This window comes from Mytilus californianus, unplaced genomic scaffold (assembly GCF_021869535.1).
Source record: "Mytilus californianus isolate M0D057914Y unplaced genomic scaffold, xbMytCali1.0.p SCAF_6, whole genome shotgun sequence".
NCBI classification, from domain to species: Eukaryota; Metazoa; Mollusca; class Bivalvia; order Mytilida; family Mytilidae; genus Mytilus; species Mytilus californianus.
In genome coordinates this window covers 60,395,680-60,415,885 of record NW_026262712.1, presented here as the reverse complement: position 1 = coordinate 60,415,885, position 20,206 = coordinate 60,395,680, and the positions used below count along the sequence as shown (strand labels likewise).

At 31.9% G+C, this 20,206-nt stretch overlaps 1 protein-coding gene across 1 annotated transcript in view; it reads right to left on the bottom strand.

Annotated features, from left to right (window-relative positions):
- Positions 1–5,789: 5,789 nt before the first annotated feature.
- LOC127705969 (fibrinogen-like protein A) overlaps positions 5,790–20,206 on the bottom strand; it is a 58,944-nt gene continuing 44,527 nt past the window's right edge. The window contains exons 5-6 of the mRNA XM_052210351.1: positions 12,692–12,856; positions 5,790–7,606 (exon numbers count right to left, since the gene is read on the bottom strand). Coding sequence (XP_052066311.1) covers positions 7,383–7,606; positions 12,692–12,856 — 389 coding nt within the window. The 3' untranslated portion in view covers positions 5,790–7,382. The remainder of the gene's footprint in view (positions 7,607–12,691; positions 12,857–20,206) is intronic.

Genomic DNA, 20,206 nt, shown 5'->3' with positions numbered 1-20,206 from the left:
ATGATTGCTACACACTGGCGACATTATCTAACTTGGGGATCTTCCATTTGATATTTTAAAAAGAGCAGCCTTAGCCAAGAAGATGTTTTGCTAAAAGGCGTCCAAAACAAATTTTAAGATGTAAATTTAATTTACTATCTGTGCGATAAGGTTTTTTTATGTATAGTTGTGTCAAACAAATATTATGTAAACTGGTTTACCGCATTAAAATTAAATTTTCAATAGCATTTTCGCATTAAAGTGACAAGAGAATAAACAAAACAAAAAAAGTTCTCAATTTTTTTTAAAAATTACATACATCATCTGACAAAATTAAAGAATTACATGTTCTATATAATGGCAGTTACCTCCTTTTTACCCTTGTTATGAAAACGACTATAAACAAAGGACTAGTCAATATAGTATAAAATTTCAATACACATTTCACATCTTAAAAATTTAAATCATACTAAACTCATGGTACACATATAAAAATACATTGAACAATTCAGATAATTATATACAAACTATTGAATAGAAAAATCCGACCTTTTGCAAATAAATATATTATATTATTAAAACAACACAGGTTAGTATTACATCAATACAAATGTAAAATAATTTAAATATTTTCGCAATAAATCAAAAGACAATGAATATTCTTTTTCTAAAAACTTTAAAAAATATATATACAATCCTGAAAAAAATATAAGGAATTACAATTTCCAAATAATGGCTGTTCTTTCTTTGTACTCTTGTTATAAAAACGACTTAAAACAAAGGACTAGTGTTAATAAGTATAACATTTCAATACATTTAAAATACATATTTGAAAATGAGCAGCCTTGCCCGAAAAGATATATTGCTAAAAGACGTCTCATTCATATTTATAGATAAAAATATAATTTAATATATGTGCGATCAAGTTAATTTCAAATATAGTTGTATCGAAAACAATTATTATGTAAAATTGGGTTTTTTTGTTTTTTGTTTTTGTTTTTGTTTTTAATGAAATCTTCAATGACATTTTTGCAGTAAAAAAAACAAAAAGACTGGTCTGAATAAGTATAAAATTTCAATACACATTTCACATTTTAAAAGTTTTCAATAAACTGAACTCGTTGCACACAAATAAAATTACAAAAGTTTGAAATAAACTGAACTCGTTGCATACAAATCAAAATGCATTGAACACTTATGTACAAACTAACCAATAGAAAATTCCATAACTAAAACTTTACTTAAGTATCGGAAAGACTATTTTCGTAGTACCGTCTTTTGACTCCGGAGTATATAGTCTTTCGACAGGTTACCTATTCTGTTGTAGGACGGTCATTCTGGTACTTGTTCAAGAAAGAGCAACTACGAGAAGTAAAATCAAGCTTAATGTCGGTGCAATTTGGCGGAAAAAAAATAACTGTTTTATGCTATCAATACCACAAAATCATCAGAAAAAAGTAAAATAACAAAAATACCGTTCTCTAAGGAAAATTCAAAACGGAAAGTCCCTTATCAAATGGCAAAATCAAAAGCTCAAATACATCAAACGAATCGAAAACTAATGTCATGTTCCGGACTTGGTACATGCAGTTCCTTATATTAAACCTAGTTTTATAGCTTGCTAAACCTCTCACTTGTATGAGTTAATAGAGTTAATTGTTTCCCCAAATTGTGCCGATTTTAAGCTTAATTTTACTTCTATGAGTTGCTCTTACTTGACTGAACACCATAATGTCCTACATCAGAGTATATAACCTGTCAAAAAATTATATACCCCTAAGTCAAAAGTCGGTAGTATGAAAGTGGCTTTTCAAATAACCTTTGGTAAACGTTAGATAATCCATTATGAATCATTTTCTATCGCCACATACAAATGCAAATACGTCTGATACTAATGTTAAGTATAAAATATGTATACGATTTTCTGTAAAATATTAATACAAGCAAGCAAACAAATTGCAATAAGTATTTAAACGATACAACATTTAGACTAATCGGGTGGTAACTTTCCTTTCTATGTTAAACGTGACCAAATTTTAGCATGCAAAAATAACATTATGAACAATACCACCCTGCTCAGCTCGTTATTATATTGCATGTGATGGATGGCTTGGAGGCGTCAATATGCTTCATATGACGTCATACTTTGTGATACGATGTTGATAAGTGTGACGCGAAAGTTTATTTTCTTAGTTTGCTGATAAAACAAACAAAAGTAATGTTTTATAATGTAAAACACACAAATACAATCTGATAAATCAATTATTAGATTTTCAACATATTGATGTAACTGACTCTTTCAAATATCATTATGCAAAACACAAATGATATATATTGTTTATTTTTGACGACCATAGGTACATCTCTTTATGTGCTAAGATTGTGTGTGTAGATGGGTTGTTGTGCGTATATCCAAAATATCTTGTGTTTCTTTTACCCCATTGTAGAAATTTCCTACCGAAATATACACTACCCAATTACAATAAAGGTTTGTCAGAACATGTTAAGTACTATTTTATTTCAGCCAAAGTTTAAAACATTGCAAGTAAAGCAAATATTTATGTACAAGCACACAGATGACTGTTTGTGATAGCAACAACATCAATTAACATGTGCACTTAACTTATAAAAAATATTGAAGGGAGAATACAGAAAACCACATTGGCAACGTTGCCTCATTTTGGGATCTTCTATTTAATATCCAAAAATTAGGTCGCCTAATTCGAAAAGGTATTTTGTAACAAAATGTTCGATACAAATATGTTAAAAGTCAGTAAAATTTTTAAAAAATATTTTGGTTTTTAGTTGTTCTTTGTGTATAATTTTACAAAAAAAAGTATGTAAAGTGTCTCGTTTGAAAATTATGCAAATTATATCACATTTTTGCATTAGTTTTCAATTACAAGGGTTAAATGGTGGCTTGTATATACATTCTTCTTTATCTTGTTAACAAAGTGACTATAAACAATGGACGAGTCTTAAGTATAAAATTGGAGTAAAAATTATACAGTATAAAAGTTTGAATCATACAAAATATATATTGTACACAAATAATAACATCTACCAAAATTTAGACACTTTTGTACAAACTAAATGAAAGGCCATTCCGGATTTGCGATATAACGTATATAAAACTTTCAATGGCTGACGTATTTCAATTGCATATAAAATTAAAAACCAATTGTTCAGAGAACAATTGAAGGTCTTTCCAAATGCACATATTTTGTTATGAAGATATCAAATAGGGTTTAAAATGTCATTTCTGGTATCAGACGTTAGCTTACTGAAAGCTGATTCCAAAGATATATGGTTTCTATAAACGTTTGCTTAAAAAAGGTTGATAATTGCTACTTCCGGTTTGAAAAATGTCACTTCCGGTATTATACGATAGGTTACTTGACACTGATTCCAAAACTATATGGTTCCATATACTTTTACATTGAATTAATTAAAAAATACTACTTCCGGTTTACTTAAGGTCAATTCCGTTTGAAATTTTCAAGGTCATGTGTTATCCTACCAAATTCAAAAGTCCCTAAGGCTTTATCATGTATCAATATGAAGTTATAGCATAGGTCAAAATCTACAACGTAAAATTAACCTTTGACCTTGACCTAAATTTTGTGGTCGTATAGCAAGGACCTCAAATCAAAAGACCCTAATTCTTTACTATATATGGTTGATGAGTTATCTCACAATACAGCTTATTTCAAACATTACAGGGGACGAAACTTCAATTAAATGTCAAAGCAACCTTTAAACCAAAATATATATGTTACAACATGTCGCAACTGGCAGTTTAGTAAAAATATTATGTCGATATCGTATACGATTTGTGAGGGAAGCAATAATAAGCAAAAATCGAAATTTAGAACATCACCTTGACCTTTGACCCTGACCTTATTTTCTTTTTGCTGGATCAAGGAACTCAAATCAAACGACCCTAGGTCTCTATAACTTATGGTGTACCAGTTACAACTACATTTCACTTATTTCAAATAAAGAAGAGAAATAACTCTCATATGGAGTCTTCGGAAAGCTTTGGTCAAAATTAAAAGTACATTTGTAACTTTCTGAGGATATAACGAGCAATTTGGAAAAATTAAATTTGTCGGTTTCTTTTACGATTGCGAAGGAGTAGTCATAAGAAGAAAAACAGTGTTCGGGGAGATAACTCTTACAAAGAAAAGTGTTCGGTAAAGCGGTGTCAGTTTCAAAAGCGCATTAACTGTTCGATAACATATATCAAATATCTAAGCGACATAATTTGAAACACCAAAACAGCAAAAGAAAAAAATTAGGCGGAAGAAAAAAAAATAATCAATACAAAGGCAAAAGGTCTTTCCAAGAAAAGTGGAAAGACCTAATAATACATATGTGATGTAAAGTTATTTTTAAATTGAGATTTATTCCGGTAAAAGGGAGATAATCAAATTTGAATCATGTTTGTTCGCCTTTTACAAAAAAATGATACGTCCGATACTTTAAACGTTAAGTATCAGTTATGAATAATTTCATCGCAAGTCCGGAATTTCCGATTTTGTATTAGTTTAAGTGCCAGTCTTTATAAGAATCAGGCAATTTAGAAGAATTTTAAAACATTGCCGATAAAAAAACGCCGACCGTACAATCCTCTGTTGAAGTTACTCTCATCCTGGGTAAGAAATGGTAGGTCTTTTGTTTCTGCGTGTCTGGTAATTCGTGAAATCTCTAGATAACTTTTGGTTAGAATGATAGCAAATTACGGAGTAAGCTCCCTTAATTATAAATTTTCTTGTGCATTTCAACCGAATTATATCTTGAAATACCAGAACAGGAAAACGAATGTTATATTCGTGCACTATTATACATTTTGAACTTAAATTAATGTAAACTTTAGCGGGTTTTTGTTTGTCATGTGTTCACCAATGTCTGATTCTTAAGCAGATTGGCACTTAAGCTGCAAATATTTGTGCAATAATTGTTTGACAATGCAATATTCAGTTTGAATAAGTGGCAACTTAATCTTCCATGTAAAAAGAAACCAACATTTAGTATGCAATGTTCGCTGTAAACTACGCATGTCGCATGAAAATGGTGACGTTTATTTAGATCAACATGATATTCTTGTCATTTTATAAGTTCACAATCAACAGTTTATCATAAACTATCAATAAAAAGAAGTTGAGGACGATTGTTTTTAATGTACCTGAAACACAAAATCGGGGAAAAGTCACCATGTAGGCATTCCAGTAGAAGATTGTATTTAACTTTCTTTTTCATTAAGTAAAATATTTACAGTATAAATTTTTAATACGCCAAATTCACCTTTGTGATCAGATGAAATTACCTTAAAAACCAAAAAAAAAATTAATTCAAAAGTTGTAGAGCTTATATAACTGAAAAGGAACAAAAGGTATTAACAGATCTGGACATGAAATAACAGCTATGCGTGAGGGAGATACATTCCTTAATCAAAAATTATATATTAGAAGAGCAAATTTCAATAAAACAGTCTCCTTATTTCAAATGAGAATCGTGAATATTTTGTGCTCTCCAGTTTGTTTTGTTTTTTATTTTTATTTCAAGAAAGTTATCTCAAACTTTTAAATAGATCCATTAAAGACAAATCTATTTTAGACAGGTATTTAATTTTTTCTTCACATGTTTCTTTTTTTTAAATCCAATCTCAGATCCTTTGGTTTACTGTACCAATTACCTTTCTTTTATTTCTATCAAAATTTTCAACATTTATATAAAATAAAAATTGGTAAATAAATAAACAATATATGTACATTGTCGTAAAATATAAAATTTATTTGTATGAGCTTTAGAAACAGGATGAAAAACGAGGCTCGCCGAGCTTTTCTCCTGTTTCGTAGCGAGTACAAATAAATTTTATATTTTCCGAAAATGTACATATATTGTTTTTATCCTGAAATTTACACCCAACACTTGAAACTTTAATTGTTAAAATCTAAATCATTGTCTCTTATTTTTCAAAGTTTAAACGCGGACCGCGAAGAGGACCCCAAAATGAACTGGTACGCAAAAAGAAATATCCACATTACCGCTTGCTCAACATGGAAGCGGGGTAACAGGAGACTTTATTTGTACAAGTACAAATAAAGCAAAAATTTATTTGTGTACCTGTTATTTGTACAATAGTTAGCTGATTGCAGGATAAATATAAAAAAAACAATGACATCTTTATGAAAACGATTTTTTTTCAAATTTCATTTTTATAAATCATAAACATTCCATGCACAAAATGTTAAACAAAGATATGAAACATAATGGTTTAAAGTGTATTTAACAGTCTGCTAAGATAAAACCTACTGTTCACATTTTAAACTGACAATCTTATGTCTAGAGCTTGTCCGTCTCTACAGCAAGACGAACTTATGATTACATAACAGTCCTCATATAACAGGTGAAATATTTGGCATTAAATGCCTTTTCACGTGTCAATTTAAAAAGTTGTGCATTTCATTTTAAATGTTTAGAAGCTATAAAGAACTTACATGATAAAAGAGTTATTGTCAATTTCGTTTTTAAGTGCCAGTCTTTGTAAAATTGGGCAATTTTGAAAAAAAATCAAAACATGGCCGAAAAAACCCACCGACTTAACTATCCTATTTTGAAGTTACCATCATCTAGAATGAATTAGAAATGGTAGTGCTTTCATTTCTGCGTGTCTGGTAGTTCGAGAAATCTCTAGATAACTTTGGTTAGAATGATAGCAAACTACGGAGTTAGCTCCCCTTAATTGTTAATTGCTGTTAATAACCAAATTATATCTTGAATTACCAGAACAGGAAAAGGAAACGAATGTGATATTCGTGCACCGTTATACATTTTTAACATAAGTTAATGTCAACTTGAGTGGGTTTTTGTTTGTCATGTTTTTTCCACTGCCTGAATCTTATGCAGATTGGCACTTAATTGCTCTTTACACACAAAATGACAATGCTTCCATTGAAATCTGTTTTCTTTAAAAGCCGATTTGTCCACAAAAAAATACTGATAATAATAATTTCATTTTATCCGAATATGTGTGTCAGTATTGCTACAACTGCTAAAAGGAGCACAAATCGAACATTTGCTTTTTTTTGAAAATATCAAAGTATTATAAGATATATTTGTGTTTATAACAAAATAACAGGACAACTTATAACGAAACTGCTAGAAATCCCTTACATGTATATCGTAGAATAGATGATAATTTGTGCTGGTTTCGATTAATAACATATTGCTATCCTTGATACCAGTTTTTGACCTGCCTATTAACAATATTGTAGCAAAACAAAAATAAGACGTATAAATTTGAAATTACCCTATTATAATTGAATCATGTATACGGAACATGTTTGTAATAATCATTAAACAACGGGTTATCGTGGGAGCATGTTGGTTCACAGAATTTACTTCCTTTGAATCATCATGTCTGATATCGATTTGATATTATATCCGGAATCCCATCGCACTATGGTGATGTTTTTGTTGTTCAAATCAGGATATCCATTACAATGCCCGATCCACCAAGCCCCGTAACCATAATCATTCATACAACTACCTTCATATGCGTCATTATCACTGTCATAGGTAGAAAAATATCGCCTATCGTTGTTAGCATGCATATAATATCCTGCAATTATTTTCAATATATCTATTAATAAATAAATTTGGCTTCTGGCATTTCAAAGGGTTTTTAACAATACATTTTTCTTCTACATATATGTTTCGTTCTTTTCGTAGATGGTCTTGTAATGCATATTATTTTACCTAGCAATCTAGTTTTACATTACTTTGTGTCGTTGGATTTCTGATGTGAATTGTTTCACATTTTTGCATGAAGGGTTTTGTAGCTTTTTATCGTGTTTTAATTTTTGCTCATTATTGAAGGCCGTACTGTGTCTGTATTTAGCTACATCTATATTCGTTGGTTTCTAGTGTATAGTTGTCTCATTGGTTATCATATCATATTTTCTTATTGCTATAACTTATATAAAACCAAAAACAAATGGTAAAGTTATGTATGGGTATCAAATGCCAGATTTAATCAATAACCAATTACATGTATATGTTACAGTAAATTTGTATAATTAGGGATTTTGTACAATAACTGGTAACTTTACTGATTATATATTATCACTAAAGTTTTCAGTAATCATGCATTATCACTAGGAAAAAATGCCAGTTATTATACATAATAACTGGAAAGAATAATTGATCCTATAAAATCAAATTTAACATCTTAAGAAACATGAATATTAAACTCTTAAGCATTATATACTAATACAAATCATTTATGTTTACAAACTGCATTCTAAATTTGGATGACATTTACTATTAAAAATTCGCTATGTTTTTCTTTTGTTTTAACAGCAACATCTACTTTAAAAAAAAAAACTTGTTCTTCACATGCATATTCAATCTGATTTTACCGCACATTGAAGAATAATAAAGTTTACATCTGAAAGTTCTAAAAAAAATGAATCAGGCACTTTCAATTAATTTCTTGTATAGGATCTGAGAATAATTTCATGTTTCGTATCCAGGCATTATTCTATTCAGTCCTTTCATGAACGATTGCCATAATATTTTTGGGGTCTTTCTTTCCGCGATCAACATGCTGAACGGTCTCAAAGCATAACAGCCAATGTTGGCCTCCTCCAAAACTGTGTTCAATTTGTCAAGCATGTGTTCTTTCTTTTTTCTGTACGTTCTGTTCCATTAGTTTGCTAAGTTTTAATTGCCTGTTCATTGGAACAAAGACAACATAAAAAAGATGTTCAATAACCTTTATGGCCATTTGCTTTACAGTAACTTGAACTGCGCATGTACAGTAAGAACATGAATGTGTATTTGACACCGTTTTCGCCGACAATACAATCCATGGCATACAAATACAATTATTACTATCATTGAGAATATTGGTATTATTAATTTCAATTTTAAATACTTTTTGTTAATGAGTTAATGTGGTTCAACAAAGTTCAATATCTTATCACTGGAAAAACTAGTCACTTTATATTTGATAATGGACAGGGAATGAAAACTGTCCACTTAAACCTTAATGGGCTAAGAAATACAAATGATTTATTTGTCTTTATTTGATTTATGTTTATAAAATAACGGATCTTTGTATTATTGATAATTCCTGAAATCATATCAGGGAATTTGAAAAAAAACCCTTAAAACTTTCAATGATTATCTAAAGTCACTGGTCATTTTCAACATATTTCCTGATAGTAAAAATTCACTGTACCATATATTTATATATATGTATATATATATATACGTAAGAGTCAAATCTATGTCCAGCCTAAAATATGTGTCCTTTCCTCAGATATCTGTCCCGTGACGTCATAACAGTTTTTGTTTTTCAAATCTGTGCCCTTTTTATTAAGTAGACTTTCAATTTTGTGGCGTAAATTGGAACAGGCACATATAGAATGCGACGGGGCCAAAATGTTCAACCCTACCCTAATTTCGGACCGTTGTGTAACATCACAACATAATAACAAACTGTAAAATTCAATTGAAAGGGTTTGTGTGGCTCATCAGATCCGCACAAAGCTCACAATTCAACAATCAAAAACTGAAAAAAAGACAAAAAGCACAAATAAATTTTTACCGTTTAATTGGCCTTCAAGACTTCTCTTCTTATTTGATAACCGAAAGATAAAAGTGTACGTTATTTAGCACTTTGTTAATATGCAAGAAACTGTAAGCTCCTCTACTCCCCGTTTTCATCCCCTCTTCCAATGATTATCGACTCCTGACTACTGCTCCCCGCCCCTTATTCCCTGGTTCCCTTATCCCTTTTAAACCCCTTTATGTGCATAGTTCAACACGCATTTACTTTTCAATGGCTGGTCTTAACTGATGGTGATTTAATTCTAATATGAAAGTCGTGTTGATGTCTTTGATAACAAAAATATTAACTCGAAGACGTTTTGATAATTATGACGTCAACACATAGGACAGTGCATACCTTGATGAAAAGGACACAAATTTGAGAGAAAAAAAAAACACAGATTTGTGAAGTTTATGACGTTATATAGAATCGGACACCGATCTGAGGAAAGGACACAGATTTGACGCTGGACATAGATTTTAGGCTAACATATAGATTAAGTTTTAGTATTTACTTATTATAGTTGCAATAAAGATAGTTTAAAACAAGCCATATGATACTTTGCCGATTTTCAATTAATTCTCGTAAGTCAAGAATCGGTTTCTTGAAATGCGTGTAAATTTTAAGTCTAACCGGAGCTAACTAGACCGGAAAAGCATTATATGAATAACCCGTCATCAGTCCACAGTTTTGTCAAGTAATAAATTTTCAAGCCACTTTTGACTGACTTTTTATTCCTGAGGCTATCATCCGCACTATATATCATTCTTTGGTATGACATGATGTTCATTTACAATATTTTATGGTTATTTTTCAGTGCAAGATGAGAATCATTCAAGAAACGGATGTCAGGAGCCGATATCAAGTTTATACTTTTTATAGATTATTTAATGCATTCAGCTTGGTATGTTTCTTACAAATGTTATCTGATACCAACTGCATTCTAGAAAAAAACGTCGTAGCAGAAAGAAAAAACAAATATCCACAAAGTATACTGCAAATAACTATTATAATAATAAACTCAAGCCTTTGTTAAACAAGGGATAACTTTAGGTATTTAGTAAGAGTAAGCCATTACTATAGTTTATTCTTCATAATGGAATGTGTAGTTTATACAATAGTTCAATCCTCAACATTCATAAAAAAAATGTCATTATCATTTAAATTATATTTAGAATAAAAGAGAGACGAAATATATCAAAGGGATATTCAAACTCATAAGTCAAAAATAAACTGACAACGCCATAACTTAAAACGAAAAAGACAACAATCAACAGTTCACAACACACAACATAGAAAACTTAAGACTAAGCAACACGAACCCCACTGAAAACTAGGGGTGATCTCAGGTGCTCTTGAAGGGTCAGCAGATTCTAATCCATATGTGGCACTTGTCGTGTTGATTATGTTAGTATAAACCCGATAATAAGTTTAATTCTGTAGGTCACATTCAGAGAAAAGGGGACGGGATTGAAGTTAAGACAATTGGAACATATCCGCTATCATCTGTGAAACGGATATTCCATAACGGTCAAACAACTCGTGATGGCGTCCGTAAACTTTACGAAAGGACGATTGCAACTTCACCACTTGGAACTCTTGGTTTAATAGCTTCCTTGTGAGCAGTAACCCTCTATCAAGGAAAACATGATAGGAAATACAAGCCCTGAAATATTGTATCAACTGGGAAATATATACTCCGTATACAGGCGCTGCTGGAATATAACTTTCACAGTTTTAAAATAAGTACTTGCTGCAAAAAATCCCCACCTACAGATCGAACATCATAACCTCTTTCTTTTAATCACTACTTAATTAAATGAAATAGGAGATATTTTAATATAAGAACTAGCCACTAAAGACAATTAAACAGGAGAGCGAATAACTGCAGATCATCGTACGACCTTCAACAGTGAGTAAAACCCCATTCCGTTTAGTAAGCTTCAAAAAGCTCGGGGAGGACAAGCAGTGAAACAATTCGAAAGAGATTACTGATGGCCTGATTTGAACTACAACAAAAAACCGAAAAACAATTATTGCAGAAAGTAACAAACAACTACCATATGACTACAGGCTTCCGGTTTCAGATAGGCACATAAAGATAAAGGCAACAGTAGTATACCGCTGTTCAAAAGCCATAAATCGATTAAGAGAAAACAAATCCGGGTTACATACTAAACCGAGGGAAACACACCAACTATAAGAGGAAAACAACGATACAATAGAAACACTAAACTGTAACAAAAACAAACGCCAACATACATAGAAACGGACTATTAAATAACAATTGCCATATTCCTGACTTGGTACAGGACATTTTAAGAAAAAATGGCGGATTGAACCTGGTTTTATGGCTAGGTAAACCTCCCGCTTATATGGCAATGTTAAAAAATATCGCTAAAATGATAATGAGGCGAAGTTAAACATATTTGTGAGCGCTCAACTTTCATCCTTAATCTGAGACAGTTGTATAAACGCATATTATATGAAGAAATTGTAAAAAGTTGTTGGAAAAGTCTTGACTTCTTATGTCGTTGTCAAACACTATAGGAAAACTACTAACAAAAAGACAAATGACATAAAGTACCGGTCTACGAGAACTAGCAGTTACTGAAAGCTAGGTCAAAGCGCAGTTGCAACAAATGAATTTACCATGCTTCCCAAGGACACCAATGGAAGTGATAGAAAAGTATATTCGATGTTTAAGTTTAAGATATTAAAGCATGTTTAGTAATTTAATAAGGCTGCTGAATAATATCATTCATATGAAAATAAAGATATGTGATTTGATTGCCAATGATACAATAATCCAACAGATACCAAAATGAAGAGAAATAAGCAACTATAGGTCACCGTCCGACTTCCTGCAATGATAAAAACTAATACAGTGTAGTCGGTTATAAAAGACAACGACATGATAAAATGTAAAACAATTCAAACGAGAAAACCTACGGCCTGATTTATGAGAACAAATATGACTCACAGCAACAAATAACTAAAGATCATTTAAATTGGGTCTTCTGAAGAAAATTTAGCGTATACAATTTTGTATCTTATTATCGATGTTTACAAGGGAATCATATGACCGACCTGCATATCCACTGTATCCATTTACTACAATTCGATACTTTGATGCTGCATCTTCTACTAGAAAGTTCTGGTACTCAGCAAAAACGTTTGTGCCGTTGTTGTGAACTAGTTCCACCCGTAGTTTATATTTTCCACTGGTGGTTAGAAGATGTAGGTATTTGTTACCTTGATTAAGAATGTAAACATATATAGGTGGCAAAGATATTTAGTATCATCTTGAGAGTTAGTCATTATGTAATAGGACTAGATAAAATTGCATTTAACTAGATTGCTGTTAGTAAAACATATGACATAAATCATGGAATTTGTGTGAATATATCCCCGTCTTTAGTGATCTGTTCACTTATGGACGAAATATTGTAAACGATTTATTTAAATCAAAAATCAAATATTATTTATCGGGTTTTTTTTTTTGGTTTTTTTTTTTTTGGCAAAATAGTCGCTTGTTCACTCGGTTTTATTTTCGCTTTTCGGGAAATACACTCGAAAAATCACTGTAGTGTACTTAGATGTACGCAAAATAAGCTTGAATAATAGAGAGAATCGATGACAAATAAATACGAGTATCAGAAATTAGAACACACATAATTCGGACAATATTCAAGGAAAGTAAATCATGCACAATGCGGCATACTAAAATTGAATGTTATGATCTTTTTTGTAATGGTATGAAAGAGTATTTCTAATGCATATTTATGCAAATATCTGTGTAACTGTGATTTAACGTCACTGTTTTTTTGTTTTTACATTGTTCGAAAATGTTGGGTTTGGACAACAATCAATTGAAAGTCTTTAACTAACAAATATGAACAGTCCCTGATTTATGTGTTATTAAAAGGTATGACATGTTTGATTAACCAATTTAATTATTATGAACATAGATATCTTAGTATATGTAAGAGAATGATATTCCCTTTTTATATGATTCAGTACAAGCGTTTGCGAGTACTTATCATGAAGAAAGGGATTATTATTCTCTTACAAACGTAAAAATATTTTAAATTGCTAACGGCTCAAATGACCTCTTAATAAATTTGAATCAAGAATTAAATTCATGGTCAGGTCAGCTCATATATGCATTTCATATTATTAACTAGTCTGGGTGATGCACGGAATGTACCATTTTGGGAAAATATAATAAGTTATGTTTTAGACACTTGATGATTTAACAGTACAGATGAGTAGAGAGTGTATATGTTTCCTAATAGTGAGTATGAATGTTAATCGTCTATTCCTTTAACAAAGACTTAACTTTTGTGTATTCATAGTTCAAATCAATAAATTCAAATTTGAGCTGCAGCTATATTTTATTCCACATCCAATGTCCCTCTGTACATCAAATACTTTTCCGTTTTGTGAGGTTGTCTGAGGTAAGTGACTGTTGTTGAAACATTCAATTTTAAATGAAAATCAAAGAAATAATCTATATCTCGGGAAATTTTTACTTTCAGCTATCAATGTATTGGAAAATTTGAAACAGGTATTCTTACCAAGTGCGGATTTAGTAAGTTTAGTTTTGGTAACTTATTATCTAGATGTTTAGGTTTTATGAGATTTATTTCTGTTTTTGAATTTTGAGTCAGAGTGTTGCAGTTTCTTTATTTTCACTTAAACCTCAATCTATTTTTTTTAGTTTCAAAAATCTTTTAATAGATTTCAATCAGAATTCCTGTCACTCTAATAAATTTGCTTCTGCAATTTTTTTTATTTTGTTGTTTTATAATTCAACTTTTTGTCAGTTTCAATCACTAATACTTCCAAGCTGATAAATGTGCTTCGGGGCATTTGTAACTCATTTATATAAAATCTTTGCCAGTAAATAGGCCTAAACAGTAGGATAAATCCTTACTAAAAACATAATTTACATTCATTTTTCACAATTAAGAAACACCAAATCCTACAATTTGATTGGTCGAGAACACTTTGCTATATTCTGAATTAATATGCACATTCTTGTGAATTGTCGATCAACATAGAAGTCTTTTTTTTTTAATAGTATGTTAAACCACCTTTAAAATGAAAAGAGTTTAAATATTAATGTTGTGAAAACTCGATAATTAATTGTATATATAATGTATGAAACTTTGAAACAACGATGAATCTTGGATTATGCAGATCAATTTACTCTGCGTCAAATTTTCGCGGGTTTTTATCTGCCGCAAACATAGCGAACAAAAAACGTTGTACGGTATATTTACACTTTGACGTAATACGCAACTATTTTAATTTTATTCTATGACTCCAGGGACTTAGGTATATGACAGGAGGGCTGAAATCCATGACTTAACAGTAGTAACTATGACATTGACGATACGACGGATACAGCAAGTAATGACTTTATTTATTGTTAAGTCTGTATTCTATTTTCTGTGGTTTATCGATAACGATTCATGTACCTTGTTTAGTTAGTTGATTCTTGTTTAGGTGTTCCTTATGATTAAGTAAACTGTGACTTTGTTAGAACTCCTCTTTTTGAAAGGTGTTCTTGGTGATTCTTTTATACCCTGTATTTGTAGCTCTCTTGTTTAGATGTTCTCTGGTATTCTTTTATACCCTGTATTTGTAGCTCTCTTGTTTAGGTGTTCTCTGGTATTCTTTTATACCCTGTATTTGTAACTTATTTCTTAACATACTCCTGCAGTGTTGACAACCTTGACAATAAACATGACCTTCAGACTTGGACATTCCTATAAGATTGAAATAGACAATCCAGTATAACCAAATAGTATATCAATGAGTTTGCTGCTGACAACAAGATTATTTAATTTCTATTTTTTATTAATAAAATATATAAATAATTTGGCCCTTGGGAGTCAAGTACTCAACAAAGGGAAATTTAGCTCCAGGCCCTGTCGACGACACTTGGTATAGATGGACCAAGCTCCATGGACATGGACACTCCGTCAACCAACCGGAACCAGATGAGTTCCTATAAGGGGATGAAGCGTTGCTCCATCTCATAGCAGGTGGCTACGATAAAAGGGGGTTAGATTGACGGTGGAGAGAGAAATAAATGTAGATGTATTACATTTAATGACTTGGGGGAAATGAGAAATTAGACCAGTGGTCAATTTCGAAAGGGTCCAAAAAGTCAGGTGTGAAACAGCTGAGTGACCCCCAAGGTAATAAATGGGAAAATTGGGTTTTAAGGAATGAAACCTTCAACTACACACTGTGGAATTCTATTAAACACAATTTAAGCTGTACATATTTTAATGAAACACACAACTGACTAATTCATGAAAATAAAATGTGTAAGAGTTAACATGTAATCTTAGTGCTACATAGATTTATATATATATATATACATACATAATATACATATAACTGTAAAAAAAAAATGTAACTGTTACAAATTTGTTGCTGTGCGTTCTTAATAGAAGATTTATTTGTTCTAACATAACGACAATAACTATCAGATCTCCATCTACCCATTTTTTTAATTAAGTGATCTTCAATATAAGCTTTACCAGCACTGGTTGCTGCACCTATACGAAAAGAATGTCCATTATATAGGGCGGCTTGGTATCCACAGGCTTCTAATAAAATTTTTAAATTTGTAATAAAATATTTTCTTTCTAAAGCTGAAAAATTTTCATCAATGAACAATGGATCTGAAAGTGCACATTTTCCTTTAACTGATCTTAATTGTAAGTAGTTCTTTAAAGTTGTATAAGGGCATAGGATATTATTTAGCCTATGCAATTGTATGTCAATGCCTTTCCTAAAAGGGTCTGTTTTTGACTGCTTTAGGTGAAGAATTACAAAATCTTCATAAAATGTAACATCAGAAACACATAAATTAGATTCTGAATCAAAGTTAGATGCATTATCTACAGTAAATTCACCACAACGTAAAAAACCATGAAATGCTACAATACAAACAGTTTCAAACATTAAGTCTATAAATTCTGAAAAAAAACTCTCTTCAGTTTAACACACATTTGCTTTAGTATGTCAGAAGTAATTGGATTTCTTGGCCTGACTGACTGTTTTTGTGAACGTTTAACCGACTTTAGAAATAAAGAGAGTCAAACCATTGATTTGTGGTCTCTGTTTGATGATTGAAAGGGTGAGGGAATATCGTCCTTGAGGCACATGTATCTAATACCACAAATATACAGCTTAATAGTAGAATATTGTAATTTCAGAATTTGAAAACAATGACCAACGAAATAAAATAAAATTTCTTCAGATATGGGAGGTAATTTGTTCCCATTCAGGTTGACCCCATTTAAAAGTAAAAATGTTTTGAAATGGTTATATCCTGTCTCATAAACAGCTCTTATCCTCATAGCTACTGCATTATACCATAGTTTTTTTTACTGTGTTTGTTAAGACCACATTACTTCTGACACACTTGGGCATATATGAGAGTGCTGCTTTGCCTGTGGAGCCAGTTTTCGGAAGCGAGTCATCTGAAAACGAGACAAAGCATCAGAAATTTGGTTTATATGACCAGGTACATGTTTAGCACTAAAATGAAAATTAAACTTAGCTGCACACCATGTTAGTTGACGCATAAGTTTTATGATTTCTAAACATTTAGAGCGTCCCTTTCTGACAATAGCAACAGTAGCTTCATTATCACACCAAAATAATATCTTTTTACAGGGCCAGAGGTGGCCCTATAACAATGCTGCTACTACAATAGGGTATAACTCAAGGAAAGCCATTGACAAATTTTCAGTTAAAGTAGGTAAATTAACTGGCCAATATGAAGAGAACCATTTGCCTTGAAAATATCCCCCAAAGCCTATTGTAGAAGCAGCATCTGTATATAATTCAAAGTCATAACTGGAAGAGAAATAACAATCATGAAACATAGTGATATCATTCCAGTTTGACAAAAATCTCAACCAAAATTCTAAATCTACCTTACATTCTTTAGTTAAATGTACAAATTCATTTAAATGTTTAACAGTAGTTGACAAATAAATTAGGTACGACAGAAATGATCTGCCAGGTAACATAACTCTTGTGGCAAAATTAAAATGTCCTAACAACTGTAATAACTGTCTCTTTGTACAAGATGATTATGACAACAATTTAGAAATAAACTCACATATTCTCTGTACTTTAATATTTGGAAGTATTGCTTCCATTTTGTTTGAATCTAAAATAATATCTAAATACTCTAGACAAGTAACTGGTCCTTCAGTCTTGTGTTTGGCTATTGGAATATTTAAATATTTAAAAATGGTCATCATTATAGCCATGCTTCTTTCACCATCTTCACTTGGGTGATCAATAGTAAGAAAATCATCAAGTAGATGTAAAATGTTCTTAATCTTATAATTTTTCTCTGTGATATGGCAAATTGCCTGTGACACTGTGTCAAAAGTTTTAGGACTAGACCGGCAGCCAAAAGATAATCTTACATAATAATAATAAAAAGACTGCCATTTGAAACAAAATAAAGGCCACTGGGATGGCAAGTAAGGACAAATTTTGAACGCGTCGGATATGTCATATTTACAAAGTGTACTGTTCCTTTCTAATTTTAGAATAATTCTTATAGCATCATCAATTTTAACATAAGACATGGAACACTCTTTTTTATCAATCATGTCATTAATACTTAGAAAACTGTCATTGTCATGTGTAGATGAAAGATCTTAATTCAAACGTTTCTTCCCATAGTATTTTCCTTTAGTAATTAACTCTGATACAACTAAAACCTGAGATCTTGCAGAAAAATCATTTTTACACTCTTTAGATTCTGAAATTTCCCCTTGAACTAAAAAATCAAAACCTTGTCTCAGACCATTACACAGATATAATGCAAAATTTTTTATCAGGATGTGATGATAACTCTTCCTCCAATTTATCAACATTTATTGGTGTTGAAGCTTCACAAAAGAAGTTTTCCTTGGATAGTCATCCTGAATTTGGTTTCTCCAATTTATTTCCCTTGGAGGACACTGAAGATGTTGAAGAATGAACAGGCACATTGCTATTCGATTTCCTACAGGTTGCGGCACCATGGCCTGTTGCACGACATTTTGTACACTGGTGGAGGAGATAACACACTTTCCTATAACAACCTTTAGGATTATTGAAATTATTGCACATTTCCCGACCTTCATGAAATACTCTTGAACGACCTTCCTTGTCTACGGATTGCAGGTTGCTAGCTAGATGAATATGATCTTGAAGAGGAATTTTAAACCTGGACTGATGATTGCAATGGGCAGTATTGTGTAGCATGATCAATTAAATTACAGATTTTACACACATTTACTGAGGATCCTGCTGTTATCAAAGAAAGGATGTCACGATCACGAAGGCTCCAATCGACCTTAACATGCCTTTCCCGCAGAAGTGCTGCTGCCTTTGCTGTAAAAATTTTATGATAGTCATAAAATTTTGGGCCATAGAAATTATTAATGTTAATAATGTCAGCTTCATAGGCATCTAATTCATCCCGACGGTCTGGGTAGGCACCATACATAATTCTTTTGAATTTTCCAAAAGCTTGAATAAATTCTTGGATTGATAGATGCCTGTTTAATCTTGGGTCTGCTTTATTTGCTAAATTGACATGGAATGGTTTACAGGAGACTCAAAATTGGGAATAAGGAGAGCGCCTAAGTTTACATCCTTACCCTCAATAATGCTCCTTTGTAATGATGGAGACACAATATCCACATTTGAGAATGCATCAGATCGGACTCCAGCTGTAGGACACAGAGTTGTGGACAAGTATCAAAGAGATGGTGTTGTTGATAGTGGCAGTGGTGGGCGGTGCACGGCTAGTGGTACGTCCTCCATATTTCTATTCTGGTAACACTGCGCTAGATCAAATTTCTTTGCAGGACCGCTTTCTGTACTTTTTTGGTTGGCGATAAGGCTGACTGTCTGTTGGAGACCTGAGGCTCATTGTGCTACAGACTGCGACACTGGATAATGGCAGCCATGTCGTTGCCACCGACGCTGTCGAACTGCGCACTTCCGGTTGAATCGTTGACATCGCTCCGCGAACTACTTTCATCAGCTGTTGGATTACGCAATCCGTCGGTCACATTCGCGATACTGTCTGAGGCACACGCTGAGGATGAGGCACTCTCGGAGTTTTGTGCTATAGGATTCAGCACGACATGTTCCTCGTTCTGGGCGACATTACCGTTGCTATTTTGGCGATCTTTATTTTATAAATAAAATTGTTTAAGAACGGTTTTAGCAACATTTTTGGGTACAACAATCCCCAACTGCTGCAGTTTTATCTAAGTTGCTGTGACGTCCAATTGTCTGGATTATTTAAGTCCAAATGTCTATTTGAATACGGTTGATTTCTTGAATTTCGTCTGGAAGCCATAATTATTAAAAGTTCAATATCTTTGTAACAGTTACGAAAATGTTCTTTGAAATTGCTAAGTGAAAGTGAATGTTAAATATAGCAATTTTACAACACAAATTTTCTTTTAGTAAGATAATCGCAAATGTCCAATATCGAAAGTTTCTTTTAGTTCGTACTCACATATATGAAGATAAACGCAAATGTCCAAAAACTGA